Source organism: Myotis lucifugus, unplaced genomic scaffold (genome assembly GCF_000147115.1).
Source record: "Myotis lucifugus unplaced genomic scaffold, Myoluc2.0 scaffold_162, whole genome shotgun sequence".
Classification (NCBI taxonomy): Eukaryota; Metazoa; Chordata; class Mammalia; order Chiroptera; family Vespertilionidae; genus Myotis; species Myotis lucifugus.
In genome coordinates this window covers 1,699,553-1,721,723 of record NW_005871210.1, presented here as the reverse complement: position 1 = coordinate 1,721,723, position 22,171 = coordinate 1,699,553, and the positions used below count along the sequence as shown (strand labels likewise).

Sequence of the window (22,171 nt, the reverse complement as noted above, 5' to 3'; positions counted from 1 at the left end):
CTCAGGTTCCCTTACAACAGTTTCTCATTCAAAGGGATGGGCGTAGTATCCCCTCCCTATCCTGCCCTGTCTGAGGGTGGTATCTCAGCATAAAGGCAGTCCAGGTGGGTAGACCTGCGTGGGCATGGCTGCCAGGCCAGAAGGCAGGGCTGTGCTAAGGGGTTTCCCAGCAAACTCAGCCCCTACCATCCTGCTCTACAAAATCCCTCCCCACCCCCCCCCAAAAAAAGAGCATGCTCCCCTTCCACCTAGAAACCAGGGTGACTTGTCAGGAAAAGGCTACGTCTGGCAGCCAGTCAAGAACAGCCACCTCCATCTGGGCACAGGGGTGGCACTCATCAGCTCAAAGCTAACTCCTTTAGTAAAACCTCCCTGAATTTCTTTTCCCAAGAACGGAGGGTGACAGGATAAGAGGAAAGCTAGCAGAGGCCAGCTGGAATTTGGACTCATCTTCCTGGGACACGAAAAGTTTAAGAAGTAGCTCAGGCTGGTCCCGGGGCATCCACAAGAGCTGGCTGCCTGGCCTCCCACATCCCGTGACTTGAGTCCTTCATTCAGCAAAGCTCATAGCTTCCCTTTAGTGGGCGCCTGCTGTGTGCCAGATCCCATGCCTTGTTCTTTATCTCATCCAGTCCTCATACTAGCCTGCAGGGTAGATGGAAGTCTTCCCATCCTACAGATAAAAACACCAAGGCTCAGAAACATTACGTCACTTTTCAGAGGCCACAGAGCATGGAAGTGGCGGGGATGGATTCAGACTCGGGTCTTTGGCTCCAAAACGTAGGCTCTGTCCCTCAGTCTCCTCATCTGCCAGGCTGCTTCCCGCAAGCTCAGGTCTGCCCTAGAGACAAAGTAGACACAGATGGGACTTACAGTCTCAACGGGACTAATTCTCAGAGTGCACGGCAGCTGTGAGTCGTGGGGTTGACACTCTGGGCACCTGGGATTTGAAGGTCGGTTCGGAAGGGCTTCCTGGAGGAGGTTAGGACAGGAGAGGGGAGGCTGCAGGACCTCTGTCCTGGGGAACTGTGTGAACGGGAGGACAGGAGCCAGGCTGAGGATGGCTCTGAGACACGTTGGGCAAGGAGGCAAATCCCAGGGGCGTGTCCCCTTGGGTCCCACTTCCCACCAGGCTTTGCTATCACGTACTGTATGAGCTGAGGCAGGAGCAAGCCATGTTGCAAAAGATAGTGCCTTCCATTCTTCTGGAGCCCCTGAAGACAGCACCAGACTACACAGGTTAGAATGAATGCATGGGTGCATGCACACACACACACACACACACACACACACACACACACAGTTCAGCTCACCAAGTCATACTGAGGTCTCCTGATAGGGTCCTCAGGCACAGACACCACCTGGCCACCCATGGGTGCTGACTCTTAGTCTAGGAGAATACCAAACAACCACCACCACGCTGATGGTAGTGCAAGGTTTTTGAGCTTCTCCTTTGTGTGAGGTCCCAAGCTAAGCTACTTGTATCATTTATTCACGTCAACAACCTCTGGAAGAAGGCTTCATGAATTGCTCTCATATCAGAAAGGGGACTTTGAGGTTCAGAGAGGTTTAGTAATTTGTCCATGATCACATGGATAGGAAGTAGCAAGCCAAGACCTGAATTTGAGTTGTTCTCCCCCCAGGCCCCTAAGTATTACCTTCCACCCCCAGAGGACCCTCACCCAGACACACAGACACATACACAAAGCACATGCCCAGTGACATGCACATACCCACTCACAGACAGGCACCCATATCCAGGGACACACGTTCTCCAGGAGCCACCTCTGCCCTCGTGCACTCGGCAGACGTGCACCTTGTCCATGTCTGTGGTGGTTAAGAATATGGAATCTGGAGCTGGACTTCCTGGGTTTGAAGTCCAGCTCTGCCTCTTCCTAATTGGCATCTATCTCTGCCTCAGTTTCCTCATCTGTGAAGTGGGGATGCTGATGACAGTAACACTTATTTCACAAGATTCTTGAAGATTAAATACAGTAACATGTAAAATTAGTGCCTGGCACCTGGTGCTCTTCTCAGAATCTGACCATGATCGTCACATATAATAAATGCGCAGACACACTTTTGTTCCAGATGTACATAGATATGTACATGGACATAACCTACCTCCCTGGCCTCAAAAACACATAACCTACCTCCCTGTCCACACCTCCCCCTGCACACACTCAGCCTCCACAGGAAAGAGGACTCCACGTGCATTGGAGGTGAGCCTGGGAGCCCCACGGGGCTGGCTGGCACCTGAGTTCTCTTGGCCAGCTGGGCCACGCCCAGGGGTTCAGGCTCTAATTGCTCCTTGCTGGAGCCGCAGTGACTTTGGTCAGGAGCCCTGGTTGCAGCAATTGACGTCTGAGCTGCTGGCATCTGGGACAGGCCTGTCAGCAGCCGTGGGTGGGCGCAGCCTCAGGGAACCTCCCCCAGAAGCCCGGCTGTATGACTCATGCCAGGGTTCCCAGGAGGTCTGCATGGAGCTGGTGGACACCTCTGCCCATGTTCACTCATGCCCACCTGAGCGGTATTTGAACCTATCCATCTTTACTTGGTGAAGGTGCCCACAGCCAAGCCAGCAGCATGTTCTTCTCTGCAGGGCCTGATGCAGGACTGACCTGAGGCTTAAAGACAGCTCAGCCCTGCTCATTTTAGGGCTGGAGTGTAAGCCCAGGCCAGTGTTCTCAGGCAAGGTGGGCAGGGACCACCAGGCCTTGAGGATGATGAGGGTCCCAGCCCCAAGTCTTGGGGGTACAGCAGGAGAATAGGATCCTAAGTTGCTGCCTTGGGGTGGGAAGACGCTCATGGTCGCTGATAATGTGACCCAGACTCCCTAGAAGTGTCTGGTGCAGCAAAATTTTGAGGTTGAAAGGGCTCAGATCGCCCTGGCATCCATGGGGCACCCAGGCAGTCTGAGGTGCAGGGCATCATGCCGTCCTGCCCATTAGGCACCTCAGCCACACACTTGGCCCCTTAGCAAGTCTCTGCCCAGCTCCTCCTGTGTGCCAGGCCTGTGCAGCAAAGGTGGGAGGGGGGCCAGACCTGCCCTGCCCCTGGGTTTCCCTGTGCCAACAAGTCCAAATCCATCTCTCTATCCCAGATTCCTGGCTCCTGGGGAAGGGAGGGAGCAGCATGTACATGGAAGGGTTCCCAAAGGGTGAAGCAAGGAGGAAGGGAGATGATGCCACTAGCAGGAAAGAGACCCAAATCCTGGGATTATGAGGTCCTTGGAGCCAGGGGCCAGTTCCCAAGGTGGCCCTGGTGAGTGGGAATCGGGGCAGGGACTGCTTACCTAAGTGCCTCAGAGAGCTTCATTCTCATCTAGGGAGGTCTGTGCTAACAGTTGCCCAGTGGACTTGACTCATGATGGTGGACCTTCGATCGTGAACCTTGGTGGTTGCTGGGTAGGGATGGCATTAGCGGGGACTGTCTCAGTTCCAGTGAGGAAAACCTGCTCTGGCTACGTTAGGACGGGAAGGTCATTGACTCACTGTGATTAGAGGTCCAGCGGGGTGCTCTAGTTGTAAGATATCTGGAACCCAGAGGTCAAATGACGTTAATCAGAACTGATTTTCTCCACCTCTTGACTTTGCTGCTTCTGTTTTCACTTAACTCTCGGGCCATCTCTTCCCATAATACCCCTGCGATTCCTGGTTTATGTGGGACTTAGGGTTCAGATCCCCAAACACCCATCTCAGTTCCCAAACGAGAGCCTGAACCTTTACAATGTCCAGGGAGATGACAGACTAGGCCGGAGATGATTGGCCAGATGTACCCACTCCTGTGGTCAAGGAGGCAGAGCCACATGGCGGAGAGCCCTACGAGGTGGCTCCCTGTTCTGTGACCGCCACATGGGCTCTGTAGAAGAACACCCGGAGCTGGTACTTCTTGGCAGAAACTGTTGGGGTTCCCGAAAGTGCTCCCCCAGAGGCTGAGAGAACAGGGAGGGCACACCAGACACAGCCTCTGCAAAGTCCATGCCTCCAGCTTCTTTGGAGACTGTGTGAGCTGCAGCCACACCTTTATGGTCTGGGCTTCAGGGAAAGGGGCGATGCTGATCTAGGCAGCCCGCTCCGTGGCCCCATGAGTGGCGGGCCCAGAATGTGCAGGTGGCAATGGAGTCCAGACCCCTCATCTATGGATTTTCCTTTTTGGTGTGTTATTTTTTTTAAAGCAGTTTTAGGTTCACAGCAAAATTGAGCAGAAGGTCCAGAGGTACATGTCCGCACACATGCATAGACCCCCCAGTATCCATATCCCCATCTGAGCGGTCGGTTGTCACTATTAATGAGCATATACTGACGCGTCCTAATCACCCAGATTGGGTTTACCTCAGGGTTCACTTGGTGCAGTACATTCTGTGGGTATAGACAAGCATGTAGTGACGTGCACCATCGTTATGGTGTCATACAGACGTTAGGCCTCCGTGGCTTTGCAGAGCTGCACGCAGAGAGTTGTGCAACTCCTCACAAAGGGCAGGCACAGTGGGCATTCAGGACTAGATCACGGGCTATTTGCCACCCCAGGCCTGTCACTCACGGCAGTGAGGACCTAGTTGAAGATCTACGATGACCCTGGGTTCTGAGCCGTGTGCAGTGGTGGGAATGTTTTCCTCTGAACCTCTCCATTCTCATCACAGCAGCCCTCAGGCAGCCTCTTCCACCTTCCAGTGCTAAGCCCAGCTGGGGACGCCCGGAAGCCCCGTGTACCCCCTCCTTGGGCAGCCACTCGCTGCTGTGGGCAGTGACCAGGCCTCGGTGCTGCCTAGGTGAAGCCCTCGGTCTCTTGACAGGGAATGGTGCAGATTTGGAATTGGTGAGCTCTGTCCTGGGTAGGAAAGAAGTGGAGCCAGATTGCTTTGGGGGCAGAGGAGGGTCAGAATGGAATGGGGCAAAGGCATCCTGTGAAGAGTACCTTCTAGGAAGGGAGGAAGGCATTTAGCAGACTTCCAAGACCTGGGTGCTCAGAGTCCTTTGCTCAGTCAACGTTGGTTTGAATGATGAATGAATGAACCAATGCATGAAGAAAGAAAATGAACGAGCTTTTATCACTTGGCCATGACCGTCAAGGGTCACTCAAGGGTGCAGTGCCCACTTACTGTGACTGAAATGTCAACACACTTACAGGCAGCTGTAAGGAGCACAGATGTGGAAATGCCACTGACCCATGATGGGGAAAGGGGAATAGTGACCATTAGAAGGTACCTGTGAGGCGTTTTTCCCTGGATACCTTAGAAACAGAGAAAGCGTCCGAACTCGGGGCCACACCAGTGGTCCTACTTCACAGACCCTGCAGGGTCTCTGGGTTTGGCCTTTCCTGCAGGGTGACTTTCACACATTGGACATACCATTGTCTCGATATTTGGATTTTTTTCATCAAACACTTGTGGAAGTGTGCATCGCAGTCCATCGGGCCCTCTTCTCGCGGAGCGTGTTGATCAGGCTCCTAGAGGCTGGACGTGGGCCAGGCATTTGCCGGGCTCCTGGGTTGTCTGGCTCTGTGCCTTCTCCTCCTCATCCAGGCCCTACCGCCTCTGCCACCCCTCTGGGTTCTCATGCCACTATTCTCTCTTGTTCCCTCTGTAGGATGGTGGTTCGTGAGCACCTCTGAGGAGCAGGGCTGGGTCCCTGCCACCTACCTGGAGGCCCAGAATGGTACTCGGGACGATTCAGACATCAACACCTCCAAGAGCGGGGAAGGTAAGGGCCTGCAGGTTGTGGGGGGCGGGTAAGGAGGCAGGTTCTGGGAGCTGGCTGCCCCCGGGATCCCCAGGGATTGGTGCCCACCCCATCCCTGGCCTCAGGAATGAGCCCAACTCCTGGAGGCAGCTTTCCCACTCTTCTCCCTAAACCCATCACAGCCCCTGCAGAAAGCTGACCATGTTTCAGCCCCTCCTCTCTCGCTCCAATTCACAAGCTCACCTCCCATCCAGGCCTGTCCCTGCGGCCCCATGTGAGGCTAAAATGAGAGGGGAAATTCCCGTGGGGTGTGGATCTCGGGGTTTGGCAACTTTGGCCTCAGGAATGAGCCCAACTCCTGGAGGCAGCTTTCAGTTCCCTGTCCCTCAAGAAGCCCCCCATTCCCCAAGAAGCCCTAGGTTCCTCTGGGCCCCACAGAGACCCCCCTTTGCCTGCCCCCACCCCACACAACTTCTGTGCACGGGTTGTTCTGCTCAGAGGCCTCGGCTCTAGTATCCGTTAGTCTAGCTGAGGGTGCGGATGCGGAGGGCAGGTCTGTGAGTCATTTCTCAGTGTTGCAGTCACCAGACAGGTGGCTCCAGGCCCTGCACCATCAGCCTCTCTGATTTGCTAGGTCTTTCTAGTTGCATTTCAAGGAGCCTGCCTCAGGCCAGCATTGGTCTGGACAGCCTGTCTGTGGTCTCAGGTATTCCCCAGAGCAGCTGCCAGAGCCCAGTGTGAGGCACCCCTAGTTCCCGGCTGCCTGCTTCTAATGATTTCCAAGCCTCCCGTGTCCTGGCAGCAGGAACGCTTGCCCTAACTAACGGTCAGTGGGGACCGTCCAAATGGCATGTCTGAGAGCCAGGGGGATGGAGGCCTGCCACCCGGGGCTGAGGCCACCTCCAGGCCTCCTCCCCTACCCTCTTCCCATTGCCCAGGCCAAAACAAGCAGTCCGCCGAGCGCCAGCTCCTTATTCATCCTTCCCCTAAATGTCCGTTACTCAGCAGGCAGTTGGAGCCCCACCCTTCCTCCTGTGATGCTTTAGTTCAGTCCCTTGACCAGAATGGCAGTCCCTGCAATGCATGTCCACCTTGTGACCGGGTTCCAGGGACCAGGCCCCACCAGGAAGCGCCGTGTGTTCAGGCCAGGTGCTCAGTCCTTCCAGCTGCTTTCTAAGCCCTGGAGTGGGGCCTTCATCCCATCAGAGCTTCCCTACCCGCTGTCAGAGCTCCTCCCAGGCTGGTCTCACACAGGCCCTGACTTACGTTCCACCGAGCTCGTTCAGTCCACTCCAATGACAGGCGAGGAAGCAGGCTTAGAGAGGGTGGTGTAGAAACTTGGCCGTGGGGCCTGGACTGCGTCCACACCTCCTGACCTTTAGTCCAGGCCTCCTGCTTACAAGAAGCAGACCACACAGGCCACTGTCCTCCTTCCAGGCAAGCAGCTCCTTCCCAAGAAGCTTTGGTGGCATTTGGTTCAGGTGTGTCCGGACAGGTTGCTGGGACTCTAATTGCCCGCTTCCCTTTCCCAGACCGGGGCAGCCTAGCACCCTCCTCCTGCAGTGCCTAGAGGTGGGGGCTGGTTGGCACCCTGGAGTCCTGGTCTGGTGTCAGTGCCACTGGTGTTCCATGGGAAGGCGGGGGTATCTGGAACTGGGATGAGTCAACCAGACGACCGGCGCAGAATGCTGCCCCAGAGAGGGTGGCTGGACGGAGGGGCCTGGAGCAGTGAGAGGCAGGGGAGGCAGCTTCTGTCATCAGATTCACATGGATAATGTGCGGAGAAGGAACAGAACCAGGGCCCATGGCCTCCACCCATTGTGCACTTCACTCGGCACCATTTCTTAGGGATCAGCCATGAGCTTGGCCTTTTGTTGGGCTCTGGGGGTGCAGATAGTCTTTGCCCTCAATGGGTGACTGAAAGCCGGACATAAACACAGAACAGTAAGAGCTATAAGCCCTGCAGAAGGGATCTGAGTCTCCTCTTCCACACACTGTGCCTGGCTTATGGTGGCAGGGTCACAAGCAGGACCTGGTGAGTGGGGCTGCAAGCCCTGGTGTGATGGGCCCCCACACTGCCCTGGGAACCGGGACAACGGCTGGAGCAGCGGCCTCTCCCTGGGGTCCCCGCAGAGGGTCATCCTTGCACTGGCTGGAACCAAGGACCCTCTCACCTCTCAGGTGCTGGGATTCTAAATTCTCAGCCCAACTCTGGCTCTGGGGCATGACCTTCAGCTTTGGTCATGCCCATGATGTCCCTTGTCAGACCTGCCCCCATCCGGCAGGTGTGTGCCGCTGACCTGGGAGTGTGACCCTTCCCTTCCTCCCTCCCTCTCCTGCCCCATCCATCTCATCTTCATCTCCATTCTCTCCCCCCGCCCCCCGGTTCCTGTTGGCCGCGTATTCCATCGCCATCTCCCGCGCCAGTGTCCAAGAGACGCAAGGCCCATCTGCGGCGCCTGGATCGCCGGTGGACCCTGGGCGGGATGGTCAACAGGCAGCACAGCCGAGGTGACCGCGGGCGTTGGCTTCTCACCTGCAGCTGCCGCCTCTTTCTCTCTCACTAACACCTCTGCTCCTCTCGGGCTCTGCCTGTGACCTCCTCACCCAGATCCACTGGCCAGGCTTTTCTCTCGCCCACTGCAGCTGTTGGGGGAGGGGAGGGGTGAGGAGGGGGGCACGGGGGTTGCTGGGAATCGGGATGACACTGGAGGTGGCTCTGGTTTCTATCTGTACGGGGGTGGGGGTCATGGGACCTGAGGCACAGTGGGGGAGCAGTTGGACTTGATAGGCCACATTTGTCCTGGGAACTGCAGATTAAGAGAACTGAGTGTTTCTGAATCTGTTCATGGGCCATCACACACACACACACGCTGCATTGCCTTCCTCCCCTGAGAAGGTGCTCCCTGAGCCAAAGCTGTTCCAGCATTCCTTAGAGACAGAGTAGGAAGAAGGACCAGCCCATAACCCACCTCCTCCAGCCAGCTCCCAGGGAACTAGAAAGGGAGCAAGAGCCAGACCCAGCCTGCCGCCTCCAGCATCTCCAGCACCAGCCATTGGGACTTGGGGTGGGGAGCTGCTGACCTAGAGGATTCCATGGAGGCCCCTGGTCTGCCACCCAGGCTAATCAGGAACCAAGACATTTGCAGGTTCAGGGCCTTTTCAACGTCCAGGAGCTGGGGACATAGTGGGTGAGGGCCTCTAACGAACCCTGACACATGTCCAGAGCCCCCGGGCCAGAGCGGCCAGCTTCCCCTGCCTCTGGGAGAGCGTGTTGTATATGCTCCGGGCAGGGCCAGGCAGAGCTGAGAGGGTGTGTGATGAGCACTGGCCTCTCTAGAATGGCAGGGGTGCCCTGTGACTTGCATCCCGACCCTGAAGTTTGTTCCTGAACAAATATAAGACCATGTTCAGTATCTGTCCCCAAGCCCCAGGCAGCAGGAAGCCTGGACTCTGTGGTGGCCACTGCCTGTGGCTGGCTTAGTGTCAGGCTCAGAGCACTGACCGTGAGGAGCCCAGCTTGTCCTGAAGATGGAGTGTGGGTTGGACCCCGGAGGCTAGCACAAGGCAGGGGGCTGGGTCATGGAAACAGCAAGAACAGGTGGGATGTAAAGCAAAAGCAGCCTAGAGCTAGGAGGGGTGGGACAGCATTGCTGGGGGACCAGGCTAGGATGCAGCCCCGAGCCTTGGTGGCAAAGGACAGCGAGACACGGGCCTGGAAAAAACAGCAGGGAGGAAGGCGCGGCCTTTCCCATCCCCTCCAGCATCTGCTCCAAACACGGTGACACACTGAGCCCCAAGTACAACTCTGTCTCCACAGCCACATGGACACGTGCAGCCAGTGACGCACCACTCTGCATAGCCCTGGTGGCCACAGGACATTGTCACAGGCAATCCCACACAGAATTCCACATATGCAACCACATGTAGACTGCTCCATGTACACATTATTTACACAGTCACAATAACAGCCACACCCACTGCTAACAGCCACACACACTGCTCACGGCCACACATGTTTAGCTCTGCAGCAATACCACAAGTACACATATAGCTCCATGGAGTCTCATGTGCATGGCCCCCATGCCACAGATACACAGGCAATATAGTCACAACTCCACCCAGCCAGACACATACTTCTGTGGTCACCCATAAATATGCAAATGCAAGTCCACAACTTCTCTCTCTCTCTCTCTCTCTCTCTCTCTCTCTCTCTCTCTCTCTCACACACACACACACACACACACGCACACGCACATATAAGAGATCTAAACAACATTATTTCCCAGTCTTAGCCCTAAGTTAAATCAGGCAGCCAAGAAAAACTTGCTAGAAGTTGGCTAGGAGACACTTGGTTACAAAGAGCCGAGCTGATGGGGGGAAGCAGGTAGTAGGTCATATAGGACTAGACAAGAGAAAAGCAGTGCCTCCCCAGGGCCTCCATTCCCTGTTCCCTCAGCCAACCAGGCCTTTGGAATCAAAAGGCCCCTTGCAGTGGGGTTGGGTAAATTGTGGGGGCCCACAGGGGAGCCGGGGAGACTGCTGACGGAGGGGAAAGTGTTTGGAAAGAGGAGGCGTCTGTGGTTTGGAAACTGCAGGGCTCTCCAGCCCCTGCCTCCAAAACCAAAATAGGCCTGTCCACCTCCCCGCAGCCACCCACCCACTCACCCAGCGGGCGGCCTGGCCAGCCCTTCCTGGGCGGGGTTGCCACCATCTTTGGGTGGCATATCAGAGTGGCCACAGCCATGGTGTTTCTCAGAAGCCCCGAGTGCCCCCCAGAGCTCACAGTCCCCATTCCCTCAACTCCAAAGGGGCATCTCTCCTGGAGACCCCAACCAACCTGAATCTCTCACCACCCCCCGAGGCCATTTCCATCTGCCTGGGCATCCTCCCGCTGGTCCCTAGGTGGGAGGTGTGGCCCTGCTTCTGCGGAGGGGCTGGCTGTGCTGCTCCCTCGGGGAAACCTGGGAGCTGGGGGCCTGAGTTCCACGTAGCACATGTTCACACGGAGGAAATTCACGCCTCCACTGTCTGAGCCAGCCGTGGCAGAAAACCAAGCCCCCAGACAGACCAGCTGGAAGAGTTGCCCGGCCTGGAACCAGGACCCTGAGTTCTCATCACCTGGAGCCTACACAGCTCCAGGGCAGGCCAGGCCTCGGAGCCAGCCAGAGAAATTGCTAGGAGCCCATAAACTCCCAGACACCTGTGTTCTCGGCGGCCTCGGGGCCACCAAGAGAAGGGCCTTTTGCAGGAGCAGCTCAGCTCTCCTGGGGAAGGCCGACATCCTTGGTGCCGCCCACCTCAAGAGGGTCAGGGGGATGCGGGTGGTTACAGGGGCTCTGTCCTCGGCACGCCCCCGGGGGCTGTGGAGGCTGGTGCACGGGCCTGGAAGCTCCAGAGCCTGAGCCCACATGACAGGGTTTAGGCCGTGTTCTCTGCCATGCGGCCGGGCAGGGCTCCTCTGATCTTCCCGAGAGAAGGACTGTAATTTTTCTCTGCAAAAGCAACTTTGCCTAGGAAAACTTTAATGATGGCTTCCTGCTGGAACCACAGGCTTTTAAAAATAGCCCAGCTGAGCAAAGGCAAAATGTGGAGCCCAGGCCTCGCCTCCCCCTAACCTCAGAACTCTAGCTTCCCGGGGCCTGGCGCTGCCCCTCTGGCCACCGCCGGGGCCAGGCTACACCGTGCCCCACTGGAAAATGGAGCGGGACCAGGAGCAGGCAGGAGAGTGGAGGGCTGGCCTCTGGAACACTGGACTTCTCAAAGGCCGAGTCAGAATCTGGCCGAAGGAGGTTCTCAGGCGGTCCTGGCAGCTCGAGGCACGGCTGCACTGGAATCTGAAAGCTTCCAGGAGCCGGTCGGTGCTGAGAAAGGCTCACAGTGGAGAAGAGACGCCCACGGGTCGTCACCCACCTTCTGCCTTTTGGCGGCCTTTCAGATTCGGCCCTCGGCCCATCAGCTCTGTCCTCACAGCCTGGCAGGGCAGCTGCCTCCATCCCAAAGGGAGCTGCTATCTCAGCCCAGGACAGGGCTGCAGACAGGACCCCGATAATCCAGGGAAGAATGAACAGATGGCCTTCCTTTCACAGGCGTTTGGGGTGGCAGCTGCCCTCTCCCCCCACTGCTGCCAGAGACTCAGCCAGGCTGCCCTCCAGGGTCCAGCTAAGGAGTCGAGGTGATTGTCACAGCTGGAAGCCAGGAGGTGGGGGGCAGGCATCTCAGAAACTCGTGTTCTGTGCCAGCATCCTACTATTTTGAGCTCGCAGAAAGCCTCCGGCCCAGCGCCCCTGCTCAGCCCCGCCTGCCCCTTCATCCACGCGCCCACAGTCCATTTGGAGCTCCTGTTGTGTGCCAGGCACTGTCTCAGCCCCAGGGGAGCACCCACACGGGAGAAGACAACGTAGGTTCAGGGTGCCCCCTCCAAGGGCCGTGGCCAGATGGCCGGTTCTTCCCTACCTATGCTCTGCTCCTAGTTCTCGAGGGCAGGGTGGGGACATGTACATCTTCCTGAAGCCTGCGTGGTCCTCTGGGAGGCTCTCCATCCAGGAGGCAGGGTTTGTGGCCAGCCAGCTGTGGGTCTAGCTGTCAGGGCGTCCTGGAGGCAGGCAGAGCTGGCCCCAGTAGAAGCAGAAGAATCACCTCCCTGGGAGCCTGAGCAAGGAGCCATGTGGAGGCAGCAGGGCCCCCTGCCAGGAGAGAGGCTGAAGGAACCAGGGAAGACACATGTGGCCCAGCCCCCCACGCCTGCCCTCCCACGCCTTCCCTGAGCTCCCACACGGCGCCTCTTTCCCAGTGCCTGGGAGGCCCTGAACAGGCCCACAGTCAGACTGGGAGACCAGAGCAGGCAGCTCCCAGAGGGGATCTGCCATGTTGTGTGGTCAGCTCGGCATGCTGTCCTCCAGACCAGCAGTCACCAACCTTTTGGACCTCACGGACTGCCAGTGGTCCGCGGACCACCGGTTGGTGACCGCTGCTCCAGATAATGTATGGTCACGGCAGCTCGCTCAGGGCTCCGCGAGCTGAGGTCCTGCCTGGTGGTGCTCGTTGTCCATGGGACCCTTATCTTAACAAGACACATAACCTGCCCCATGGAACATGTGTTACCCAAAATCCTCTCAGGGAAATCACATGATCAGGTGACCAGATGACCAGATGAATGGTCAGGTAAGGCTTCCCTGAGGACGGGGCTCCAGAGCATTCAGAAGACCAGACAGGAAGGATAAGGGGTTGAGGTGGAGAAGGGCTAGGAGAGCAAGTCCGAGACCCAGAAGTGTCACACATTCAGGGCAAGAGGAGGTGTGCCGTGGGGCCTCCAGGCATTCAGGGGACACTCAGGCTTGGTCTCAGACTTCTCAACACAGGCCCCGTGAAGGACAGGTTCCTCCTAACCCTGCCCTCAGCCCATGGAGCTGGGAGCCGAAGGACTCCAGGCCCCGGCAGCCTGGCTACTGCTACTGGGCTAGGAGGCCGGGAGAGCCTTGGTGTTGCCCAGGGTTTTGCCAGACCACCTGAGGCCCTGGCTGGCTTTGGCACACACTGGGAGCAGCGATGAAGCCTGGTCCCTTCTCTTCCCTGGAAGAGCCAGATGCTGACCCAGTGCACCTTGGCAACCAGCTAAGCAAGGCCAGGCCAGGGGGGAGGAAGAGGCAGGAAGGAGGAGCGCATCCCAATCTCAAGTAATTGTGCTTTCTTGCTTGTCCTGCCACCCACAGAGGAGAAGTATGTCACTGTGCAGCCTTACACCAGCCAAAGCAAGGACGAGATTGGCTTTGAGAAGGGCGTCACCGTGGAGGTGATCAGGAAGAACTTGGAGGGCTGGTGGTACATCAGGTAGGAGCCCCAGCAGAGGAGCGAGATGCCCTGAGCAGCAGAGCAGGTAGATACTGCTGAGTGGCCGGGGACACCAGATGGCGAGTAGATACCGACAGCAGCTTTGCACCCACGGCCCTGGCTTGGCGGCACTGAGCCTGCACAGCTGAACATCCCAAACAGAGATTGCTCATTCCGTAGATCCTCTCCCGGGACACGTAAAGCAGAGCCTGAGCGGCCGCCAGCGGGGCACAGGGGCTCCGGCCCAGCTTGCAGGCGATGGTGCAATCGCTCCCCTGCAAGACCCATGCCACTGCCAAGAGGGTCCGGCACATCTGAATTTGGTTTTCTGCGTCCAGTTTGGGCTGCTGCCTGGCGTGCTCTGCAGCTCAGGCCGCCTGGAGCGCTGGCGTCCCCAGGCCTTGCCGAGGTCCCAGCAGGCCGCCCCTGCTGCCCACGGCTCAGCACTCCGGCTGTCCCCGGCTGTCCCCTCTGCAGGGCTGGCTCACGTGGTTGTGAGAGCTGAGCCCAGGCCTGGCTCGGAGGCCTCTTCCTTCTGCTCCTCCCTCTCCCAGGGCCTGCTCACGTTCTTCAGCTGAGAAACCCACTGGGGAGTCGGAGGGGAGTTCGGAGCTTCTCTGATGCTCCTGGAAACAAACAGAACCCGTGGGCTCCCCCCACCGCTCCCCTGCCGAGTCCTGCCCCTCCAGTCCCCTCTGCCCTGGAACTCCAGGCCAGCGCCACCCTCAGGGAGCCTTACTCTCAGGAAATGTTTTGGTTCCTTTGGGACCTGCTCAGCTGTGGTGATTTTGTCCAATTTCTTTCTTCTCTGCCCGTAACCAGGCTGGCAGAGATAGCCCCACATCTGTGGGGCTTGGGGACCACCTTGCCGGCCCACCACACCTGGGCACCCTAGACCCACTGTGGGCAGGATGCATGCTCTAGGCCTCAAATTTTTTAAACAGGGGGCCAGTTCACTGTCCCTCAGACCGTTAGAGGGCCTGACTATAGTTTTAAAAAAAAACTATGAACAAATTCCTATGCACACTGCACATATCTTATTTTGAAGTAAAAAAACAAAACGGGTACAAATACAATATTTGTATTTGCATGTGGACCGCTGGCCGTAGTTTGAGGACCCCTGCTCTAGGCTGTCTCCCACCATGGGGACAGGATTGGCCAAGGTGGTGCGGGCCCTCGGAGATGGTTGCTCAGACCACGCTGACTGGCCAACGCTGATGGTGTTGAGATTGGTCGGTGCTGATGGGTAGGATGAAGGTCACTGGCCTCATGGGACTGAACTTCAGTGTGACCTGACAGGACACAGCTGCCCTGACCCTGTGCATGTCAGTCAGGAGGGCTGAGGTGTCCCTTTCTGTCTGGTTAGGTGGGTCAGGACTGTGTGCCTGGACGTGTGCTGCCCAAAGCCCTGCCCCTAGACGTGCATGTGCTCTCAGCAGTGGACGCTAGCGCCAACCCCAAATCCAACAACCATGTGTCTGGCGTAGGAAGCCGGCGATCGGTCTGGCAGGCTGGTTACCTGGACCACTTGCCGGGAGGTTATCTACAAAGCTGCTGGCTTTTGTTTTCTTTTGTTGTTTGTTTTTCTGCGTTTTCTAAAATGACCAATAAAGCCACTTCGTGCTGCTTTTTCTAGTCAACTCTTGTCCCCATGGTCTATCCCTTTAGCCGGTGGGAGCTTCAACTGAGAAAACCCTGCTGAAAGGGTTCCACCTTAAGAAGGCTGCCAGACACCCCCTTAAATATGCCATTTCCCAACATTCCAGGCTCTGTGTTGATCCTCATTTCCTGTCTTTCTTCTCCACCCCCATCCCCCACACACCCCCTCCCTCTCCCTCCATCTCCTTTTCCAGTTTGCTTCCCTCTGGAGTCATTCCATGCTCCAGAGCTGGAAAGCAGATGTGAGCCGAGTTGGACCCAGACACACACACAGCCGCTCCTGATTCCCTCGCCTCTCTCCGCCTGGAATCTAATTTTATCCATGTAACAGCGAAGGAACACACAGGATTTGAAACGGGAGCACTCGGGGCAGTGAGCTGGCCTGACCGTCACTCCCGTGACACCCTGCTCCCCACCTCTCCAGTGTTCTCATAGCAAAGCACCTGCAGCAGCCGGCAGCTTCCTCTTCCTCTTTTCTCCGAGATGCGGGAGCTCCCGCTTCTGAGCCAGACGCTGCCACCAGCTAGCTGTGTGACCCTCTGCTACTTGCTTTGCTTTTCTGAGCCTTGGTTGTTGCCAAGATTAGGCATCTTGAGTAGTTGCTTCTACCCACCCCTGAAATTCTGTGCTTCTGTCTGTTAGCGCCATGGTTTCCATCCATTTGTTCACTGATGTCTGCCTTCCGGGCCCCAAACAGGGAGCCAGATGGGCGAGCGTGGGTCAGCCTGTCTGCTTGTAACCGTGGCATACACAGGGAAAGCCACCCCTACCCAAGCTTTCCAGCAAAGCTCAAGACATGCTGATAGAAGCTTCTTGCACATTCCCTTTTCTCCCACCTAATGAGTGCCCAAGAGCAAGGTCAGATGGAGAGGCAGGGGAGAGGGGCTTGTCAGACATCTGGCACGGAGGAGCCATTCCAAAGAGCCAGATGTGTCCCAGGAAGCAGACAGGGACATCACAGACCAGACTCGGGGGCATGGACAACTCCTGGACGAGGAAAGGAGCTCCCAGGGGTTTGGGTAGAAGCTCAACCCCATGGAGGGGCAAAAGGAGGGGAAGCTTGTTTTCAGAAGTCATTGAATCGCCTAAAATGAAGTCAGCCCTGTCATTTGCCTTTTCTCTTGTTTATGGGATTTTGGGTTTTGTTTTCGTTTTGCCATACCAGAGGTTTTACTTTTATCCAGTCATGTGCTTTATCCTCAGCCTCTCCAGATTCAGCAAATATTCGCAACTTGCATTTTTATTTTGCGATACAGTGTGAGGCCAGGGTCCCGCTTGTTTTTCTTAACTGGATAATCAGTTGTCCGCAAGTCACTCACTGACTAAGCCATCCTTACCCCACTAATTTGAAATGTCCCTTTTAGCATTGGTCTGTTGGTAGACTTGTTCTGTGAACTTGATTTGTCTGCTATTCTGCGTGGTACCAATACTTCCCCCCTCAGTCACTGTTCTTTAGAGATATCTTCCTAGTTGGTCTCAATGTGTTCATCCTTTTGGATAAATTTTTGCAGTGACTCTATCCCTGCATTTTTTTAAAAATATATTTTTTATTGATTTCAGAGAGGAAGGGAGAGAGATAGAAACATCAATGATGAGAGAGAATCATTGATCAGCTGCCTCCTACATGTCCCCTACTAGGGATCAAGCCCACAATTTGGGCATGTGCCCTTGACCAGAATCAAACCCAGGACCCTTCAATCCACAGGCCGGTGCTCTGTCCACTGAGCCAAACCAACTAGTGCTATCCCTGCATTTTGGCCCAAGAGAAAGAAATTGAGCTCCTGGGTAGGAACTTTGTCCAAGATGCCGTAGACCAGAACTCGGGTTTTCTAACTCACCTGGGCTTCCTCTTCGCCTCTCTGATAATAATACTTCCCTTTCCAATAGGACATTTAACTCAAGACACCTTCTCATTTCTTATCTCTACAATTGCCCTCTACTTATTGCAAGGTAGCAGGCTGTTATGAAATCTACCTTTTGGGCAACCCACAATTTGAGGAATCTTTTAACCTGAAGGTCCCACATTTGCCTGACTTTGCAGAGTGTGAGCACTCACACCAAGAGGGATCACAGAGAGCAAGGGGATGGGAAGAAGTGGTGTTTAAGGTGTCTTTTCCACCTGCCCGGTTCCGGTTCTCTCTGGAGGAGTGGGAATGCCAAGTGTCTGCTGAACACCGTAAAAAAGGCTCTGCTGGGCAAGACCCGATGGAGCCTGGGCCTGGGAGGGGTGTGAGGTCAGGCCTCAGTGCTCTAATGCCCCGTGTCCCACTCCTCCCCCATAGGTACCTGGGCAAAGAAGGCTGGGCACCAGCCTCCTACCTGAAGAAAGCCAAGGATGACCTGCCAGCTCGGAAGAAGAATCTGGCGGGCCCAGTGGAGATCATTGGGAACATCATGGAGATCAGCAACCTGTTGAACAAGAAGACATCAGGGGACAAAGAGACGCCCCCAGCCGAAGGCGAGGGCCCAGAGGCCCCCATTGCCAAGAAGGAGATCAGCCTGCCCATCCTCTGCAACGCCTCCAACGGCAGCGCCCTGGGGATCCCCGAGAGGACCGTCTCCAAGCTGGCCCAGGGCTCCCCAGCTGTGGCCAGGATTGCCCCTCAGCGGGCCCAGATCAGTAAGAGCCTTGCCGAGCCCCGGGTCCTTGCTGCAAAGCAATTTATAGAGTGGGCATGGGGTGCAAGGAAAGCTAGAGGGGTGTGCAGGACCCCATGTCCTTTTCTTCTTGATATATTGATGACCCCTCACCCCTGACCCCAGCCTCACTCTGCCCACTTGTCTCATGCTAATTACAAGAGTGGACAAGGCAATTCCTCCCCACTGCTCCACTGAAGACAAATTACATGAGTGTAAAAGGTGCTGGCATTCCCGTCCCTAGTGGAGGGCCCGGAGTGCTCACTTTGTAGAGAAGTGTAGCCCCCGGGCTGTGGAATGAGCCGAAGGTGCAAGGCTGCTTTGCTGGTAGAGGAACATCTTTCTGGGCCTTCCCCCTCCTTCCCAATTGCCTTCCCCCAGTTGGTAGAAACCAAAAAGACATGGACAGGCTGGCTTTACCTCTCTGCACGAGCATATTTTTAAGGGGCATTCTTCAGGGATCTCCTTCCTTCGCACGGGAGGAACCGGCTCTCAGGCACCCTCTGAATCTCGCGCGTCCCTGGCTCACAGAGCCTTCGTTTGGGGGTTAAACTGTTCTCTATTATGAGAGACAAGCTTCTGTGTGTGTCCAGCCGGCCTTAAATCTGGAGGAAAGCTGTTTTGATTCTAAACATGGTTAAGTCAGCTCTGTGCCTGCAGTCTTTTAGGCAAGCAGTTGGGAAATCTGAGGGCATCGCCTCTAGCCTGGAATTGAGCCAGCTTCTAGGGATTCAGTAGTGAGCGCCCGAGAGACACGGGTTCGGCTCCCAACTTTGATACTCTGTGCACTTGGATAAAGCTATATACCCTTTCTCCTCAAAAACGCCTCCTCAGTGTCTGCACATTTCACAATGTGCACATCACCTCAGAGGGTCCGTGGACCCCCCCGGCAGCACAGCCAGGGAAGTGAGAGCATGGGTCCATGCAGGAACTTCCCAGAACCAGAGGGTGGTTATGCCCAGGGAAGCAGGTACAGGCCGTGTTGCCCAGCGTCTGGCTGGCATTCTTTAAGCCATGTGTCTTCTTCCAGGCTCCCCCAACCTAAGGACAAGGCCTCCACCTCGCAGAGAATCCAGCCTGGTATGTGCCACATCTCGTCTGTCTGTTCCCTTCCTGGGGATGCCCTGCAGCAGCCCCAGTCAATTGGCTGTCACACTGCAAAGCCTGCTGGTCCAGAGGTTTCCCAGGGCCCCGCTGGGCCTTCAGCTTTGTGGGGCTGGGGGCAGAGAGGGAAGCCTGCAGATTCCAACCTTTTTGGGGACCTAGCTAGACAGTTTATAATCAAAAACGCTCTGCACTCCAAAGCTAAATAAATCCATCCCGGCCACTGCACTGGCAGACATAAACATTTAGACTGGCCGGCGAGTGTCCAGCCAGGGCATTGCCAGGGGCTTGAAATGCAGCTGCTGTCCATGTGAGCCTGGACACCTTTCAGCCTTGCCTTCCTTGCTTAGGAATGCCCGATGGAGGTGGTGGATGCCAGAGCCAGGAGGGCGGAGGGCAGACCAGTGAGCATCCTCCAGGAGGAGGGGTCGATGGCCAGGGCTGGCTTTTATGCTAAAGCTTAAAGATGCTCAGTGCTGCTGGGGTGCCTGGCACCTGTGGGTGGGACTTCCTGGTACCCAGACCATCAGGGACACAGCTGTGCACTCAGAGTGCTGGGCTGGGGCCAGCGGTGATGCTGGTGGCAGACCGAGAGCCCTAGAGCAGAGAACTGTTATCAGCGGCAGTGAGATGTGTGGAAAGAATGGGGCTCAAGTCTGCCAAGCATGGATTCATATTCCACCCTGACACTTAGGAACAGCCACCCCCGGGGCAAGTTGCTTCCCCGCACAAGCCTCAGTTGTCTCATCTGTAAGTACCAGCCATCTCCCAGGGCTGTCGTAAGGGTGAAATGAGGGCTGATGGTCAGGTTTCCATTTCCTGTGTCAGGTGGGACTGTTGGGGGGACTACCTGTGACTCTGTGTGGAAACAGATTTCTGAAGTCACATCTGGGCTAACAGCGAGGGTTACTGTGGTCAGTGCCGACTGCCCAGGGTTGGGGGATAGCGGCAGTTCCTGGGGAAGCGGGCCTTCAGTAAACGGGATTATTGAAGATTTGGCCCCTGGAAATGCGACCGCCTTGCCCTGGCCACCAGCCCCAGCGGAGTTTCTGTCTCCCCTTTCCCTGTGTTTTACACAACTAAACAGCGAGTTCTTTCCTGCCGTTTCTCTCAGGCCCAGCTAATTATGTTTGGGCAGACTTGATTTTGGCAAGAATGGGGTAATTCCTTCCACACTTACCAAACGCAGGGCTTGCTGAGGCAGGGCTGCTGTTTCCAGCGAGGCCCGGCCGAATCCCACTTGGCCACGGGTCTGGGCTGTGCTGGGGCCTGGGCCACATCAGCTCACATGCACGGCTGCAGGGCCAGGCATCAGGGTAGGGAAAGTGGACTGAATCATACCCAGTCCTCCCACCTTCGCTCGCTCTGACCGCAGGCAGCTGAGCTGTAACTGGCTGGGTCAGGACTTGCTGGGCCTTGAAGGGTGATGAAGGCAGAGGATAGGGTGTTGTTTCAGGAGGAGTGTTGAGCTTTGGCTTTTACTTATGGAGCTCTTCCTGTGCCCCTGGCTGGACCAGAAGTTAGTATCTTATCTCTGTAATCCTCTTTAAAAAAAAAAAAAATATATATATATATATATATATAGATAGATAGATAGATAGATAGATAGATTTGAGAGGGGAAGGGAGAGGGAGAGAGAGCTAGAAACATCAGTGAGAGAGAATCATTGATCGGCTGCCTCCTGCAGGCCCCACACTGGGGATGAGCCTGAAACCCGGGCATATGCTCTGGCCGGGAATCGAACTGTGACCTCTCGGTTATAGGTTAATGCTCAACCACTGAGCCACGCCAGCCAGGCTCTCAGCAATCCTCTTCATGAGCCTGTTTTAGTTCCATTGTATAGGTCAGGAAACTGAGGCTCAGCAAGGTCAAGGCTAAGGCCGTGCGGCTGGTAAATTGCTGAGCTGGGGTTGGAGTCCACATGTGCCCAGCTGCAAGGCCGAGAGGTTTTTCGAGGTCTTCTTGTTACAACACAGCTACTTCCCCCTCCCTAGTCTCCCACACACACACATCCTATTCAAAACATGTTTTGTTTTAACCCCTTTGTGTGATACAAAGACATACAAGGAGTAATGGAGAGGCACGAAGTACCTTTTGGCCAGGATAGAGAACAGGTGCAACTAGAACATCTGCTCTGTGAGGGCCAATGGGGGTGTCATCCTTTTGGTTCACTACTGGATGCCCAGTGCCTTAGACCCGAGTCTGACACCCAGTAGACCCACAGGAAACATTTGTAAAATAGATGAATGAGGTTCACAAGTCACTGTCTGTGGCCAGATTCTAAATGTCCTTCCTTGAATGTTGTGGTTAGATATTGATGTGCCAGCGTCTGAAGACATTCAGGCTCTCCAGTGTGTTCCTCGGCCCACCGGTGGAGGGTCCGGAGTGTAATCAGTGCCTGCCTGACGTGTGGCAGCATCGTGATGACCAACCAAGGTCTTCTCGCCCAGTCCCACGCCCCCTCACACTCGCACCCCACGCGTGGAGATGGCTGTGTCCCAGCTCTGCCCCTACAGCCGGCTGTCACCCCTGCGGCTCCTCTTTTAGACTTAAGAACAGAGGTTGTCCTCTCCAACAGGGCAGTGTCCGCAGACTTTGTTACAATGATTTCTCCATTTTTTAAATTTTCTTTCTTTTTTTTTTTTCTTTTGATGCCCATGACCGGAATCAAACCTGGGACCCCTTGAGTCCACAGGCCAACGCTCTAGCCACTGAGCCAAACCAGTCAGGGCCATTTTTTTAATTTTCGTTTTGGGAACTAGCTGTTGAGGCTTCAGATAACTGGACCTCCAGAGATGGGAGGGTGGACATCACTGTTCGGAAAGGATCGTTCTGAAGGCTCAGACAAGTCCAGAGTGAGCCCTAGGTGTTCTTAGAAATCCTAGTGAAGAGAATGACAGATACTCAGGTCAGCTGCTGTCCACTCCTGTGAATGCCACGCTCACTGCCACTGCGGTCTGATCAGGTGGGTTTTGCTCACTGAATCCTTCTCTACCTCAGGGGTTCCAGCTGCCGAAGCCACCAGAGCCCCCTTCTGTTGAGGTGGAGTACTACACCATTGCCGAATTCCAGTCCTGCATTTCTGACGGGATCAGCTTTCGGGGTGGACAGAAGGCAGTGCCGAATTCCAGTCCTGCATTTCTGACGGGATCAGCTTTCGGGGTGGACAGAAGGCAGAGGTGAGCCTTGGGCCCTGAGGCTGAGGGTTTTCACTCAGGCTGGCCAGAGACCTGCTGCGTCCATCAAGCTAGTAAGTGCCA

At 55.8% G+C, this 22,171-nt stretch overlaps 1 protein-coding gene across 10 annotated transcripts in view; it reads left to right on the top strand.

The window, feature by feature from the left end:
- SH3PXD2A (SH3 and PX domains 2A) overlaps positions 1 to 22,171 on the top strand; it is a 57,460-nt gene that overhangs the window by 24,900 nt on the left and 10,389 nt on the right. For 9 of the 10 annotated variants that reach the window (XR_002830989.1, XR_002830985.1, XR_002830992.1 and 6 more), the window contains exons 2-7: positions 5,589 to 5,702; positions 8,109 to 8,192; positions 13,394 to 13,511; positions 17,453 to 17,790; positions 18,838 to 18,887; positions 21,912 to 22,029. Coding sequence is in view for 2 of the 10 variants with exons in the window: in XM_023759802.1 (XP_023615570.1) it covers positions 5,589 to 5,702; positions 8,109 to 8,192; positions 13,394 to 13,511; positions 17,453 to 17,790; positions 18,838 to 18,887; positions 21,912 to 22,029 (822 nt within the window). In the remaining 8 variants the exon portion in view is untranslated. Of the gene's footprint in view, positions 1 to 5,588; positions 5,703 to 8,108; positions 8,193 to 13,393; positions 13,512 to 17,452; positions 17,791 to 18,837; positions 18,888 to 21,911; positions 22,030 to 22,073; positions 22,091 to 22,171 lie in introns of all 10 variants that reach the window. The other variant, XM_023759803.1, reaches the window with a different exon arrangement.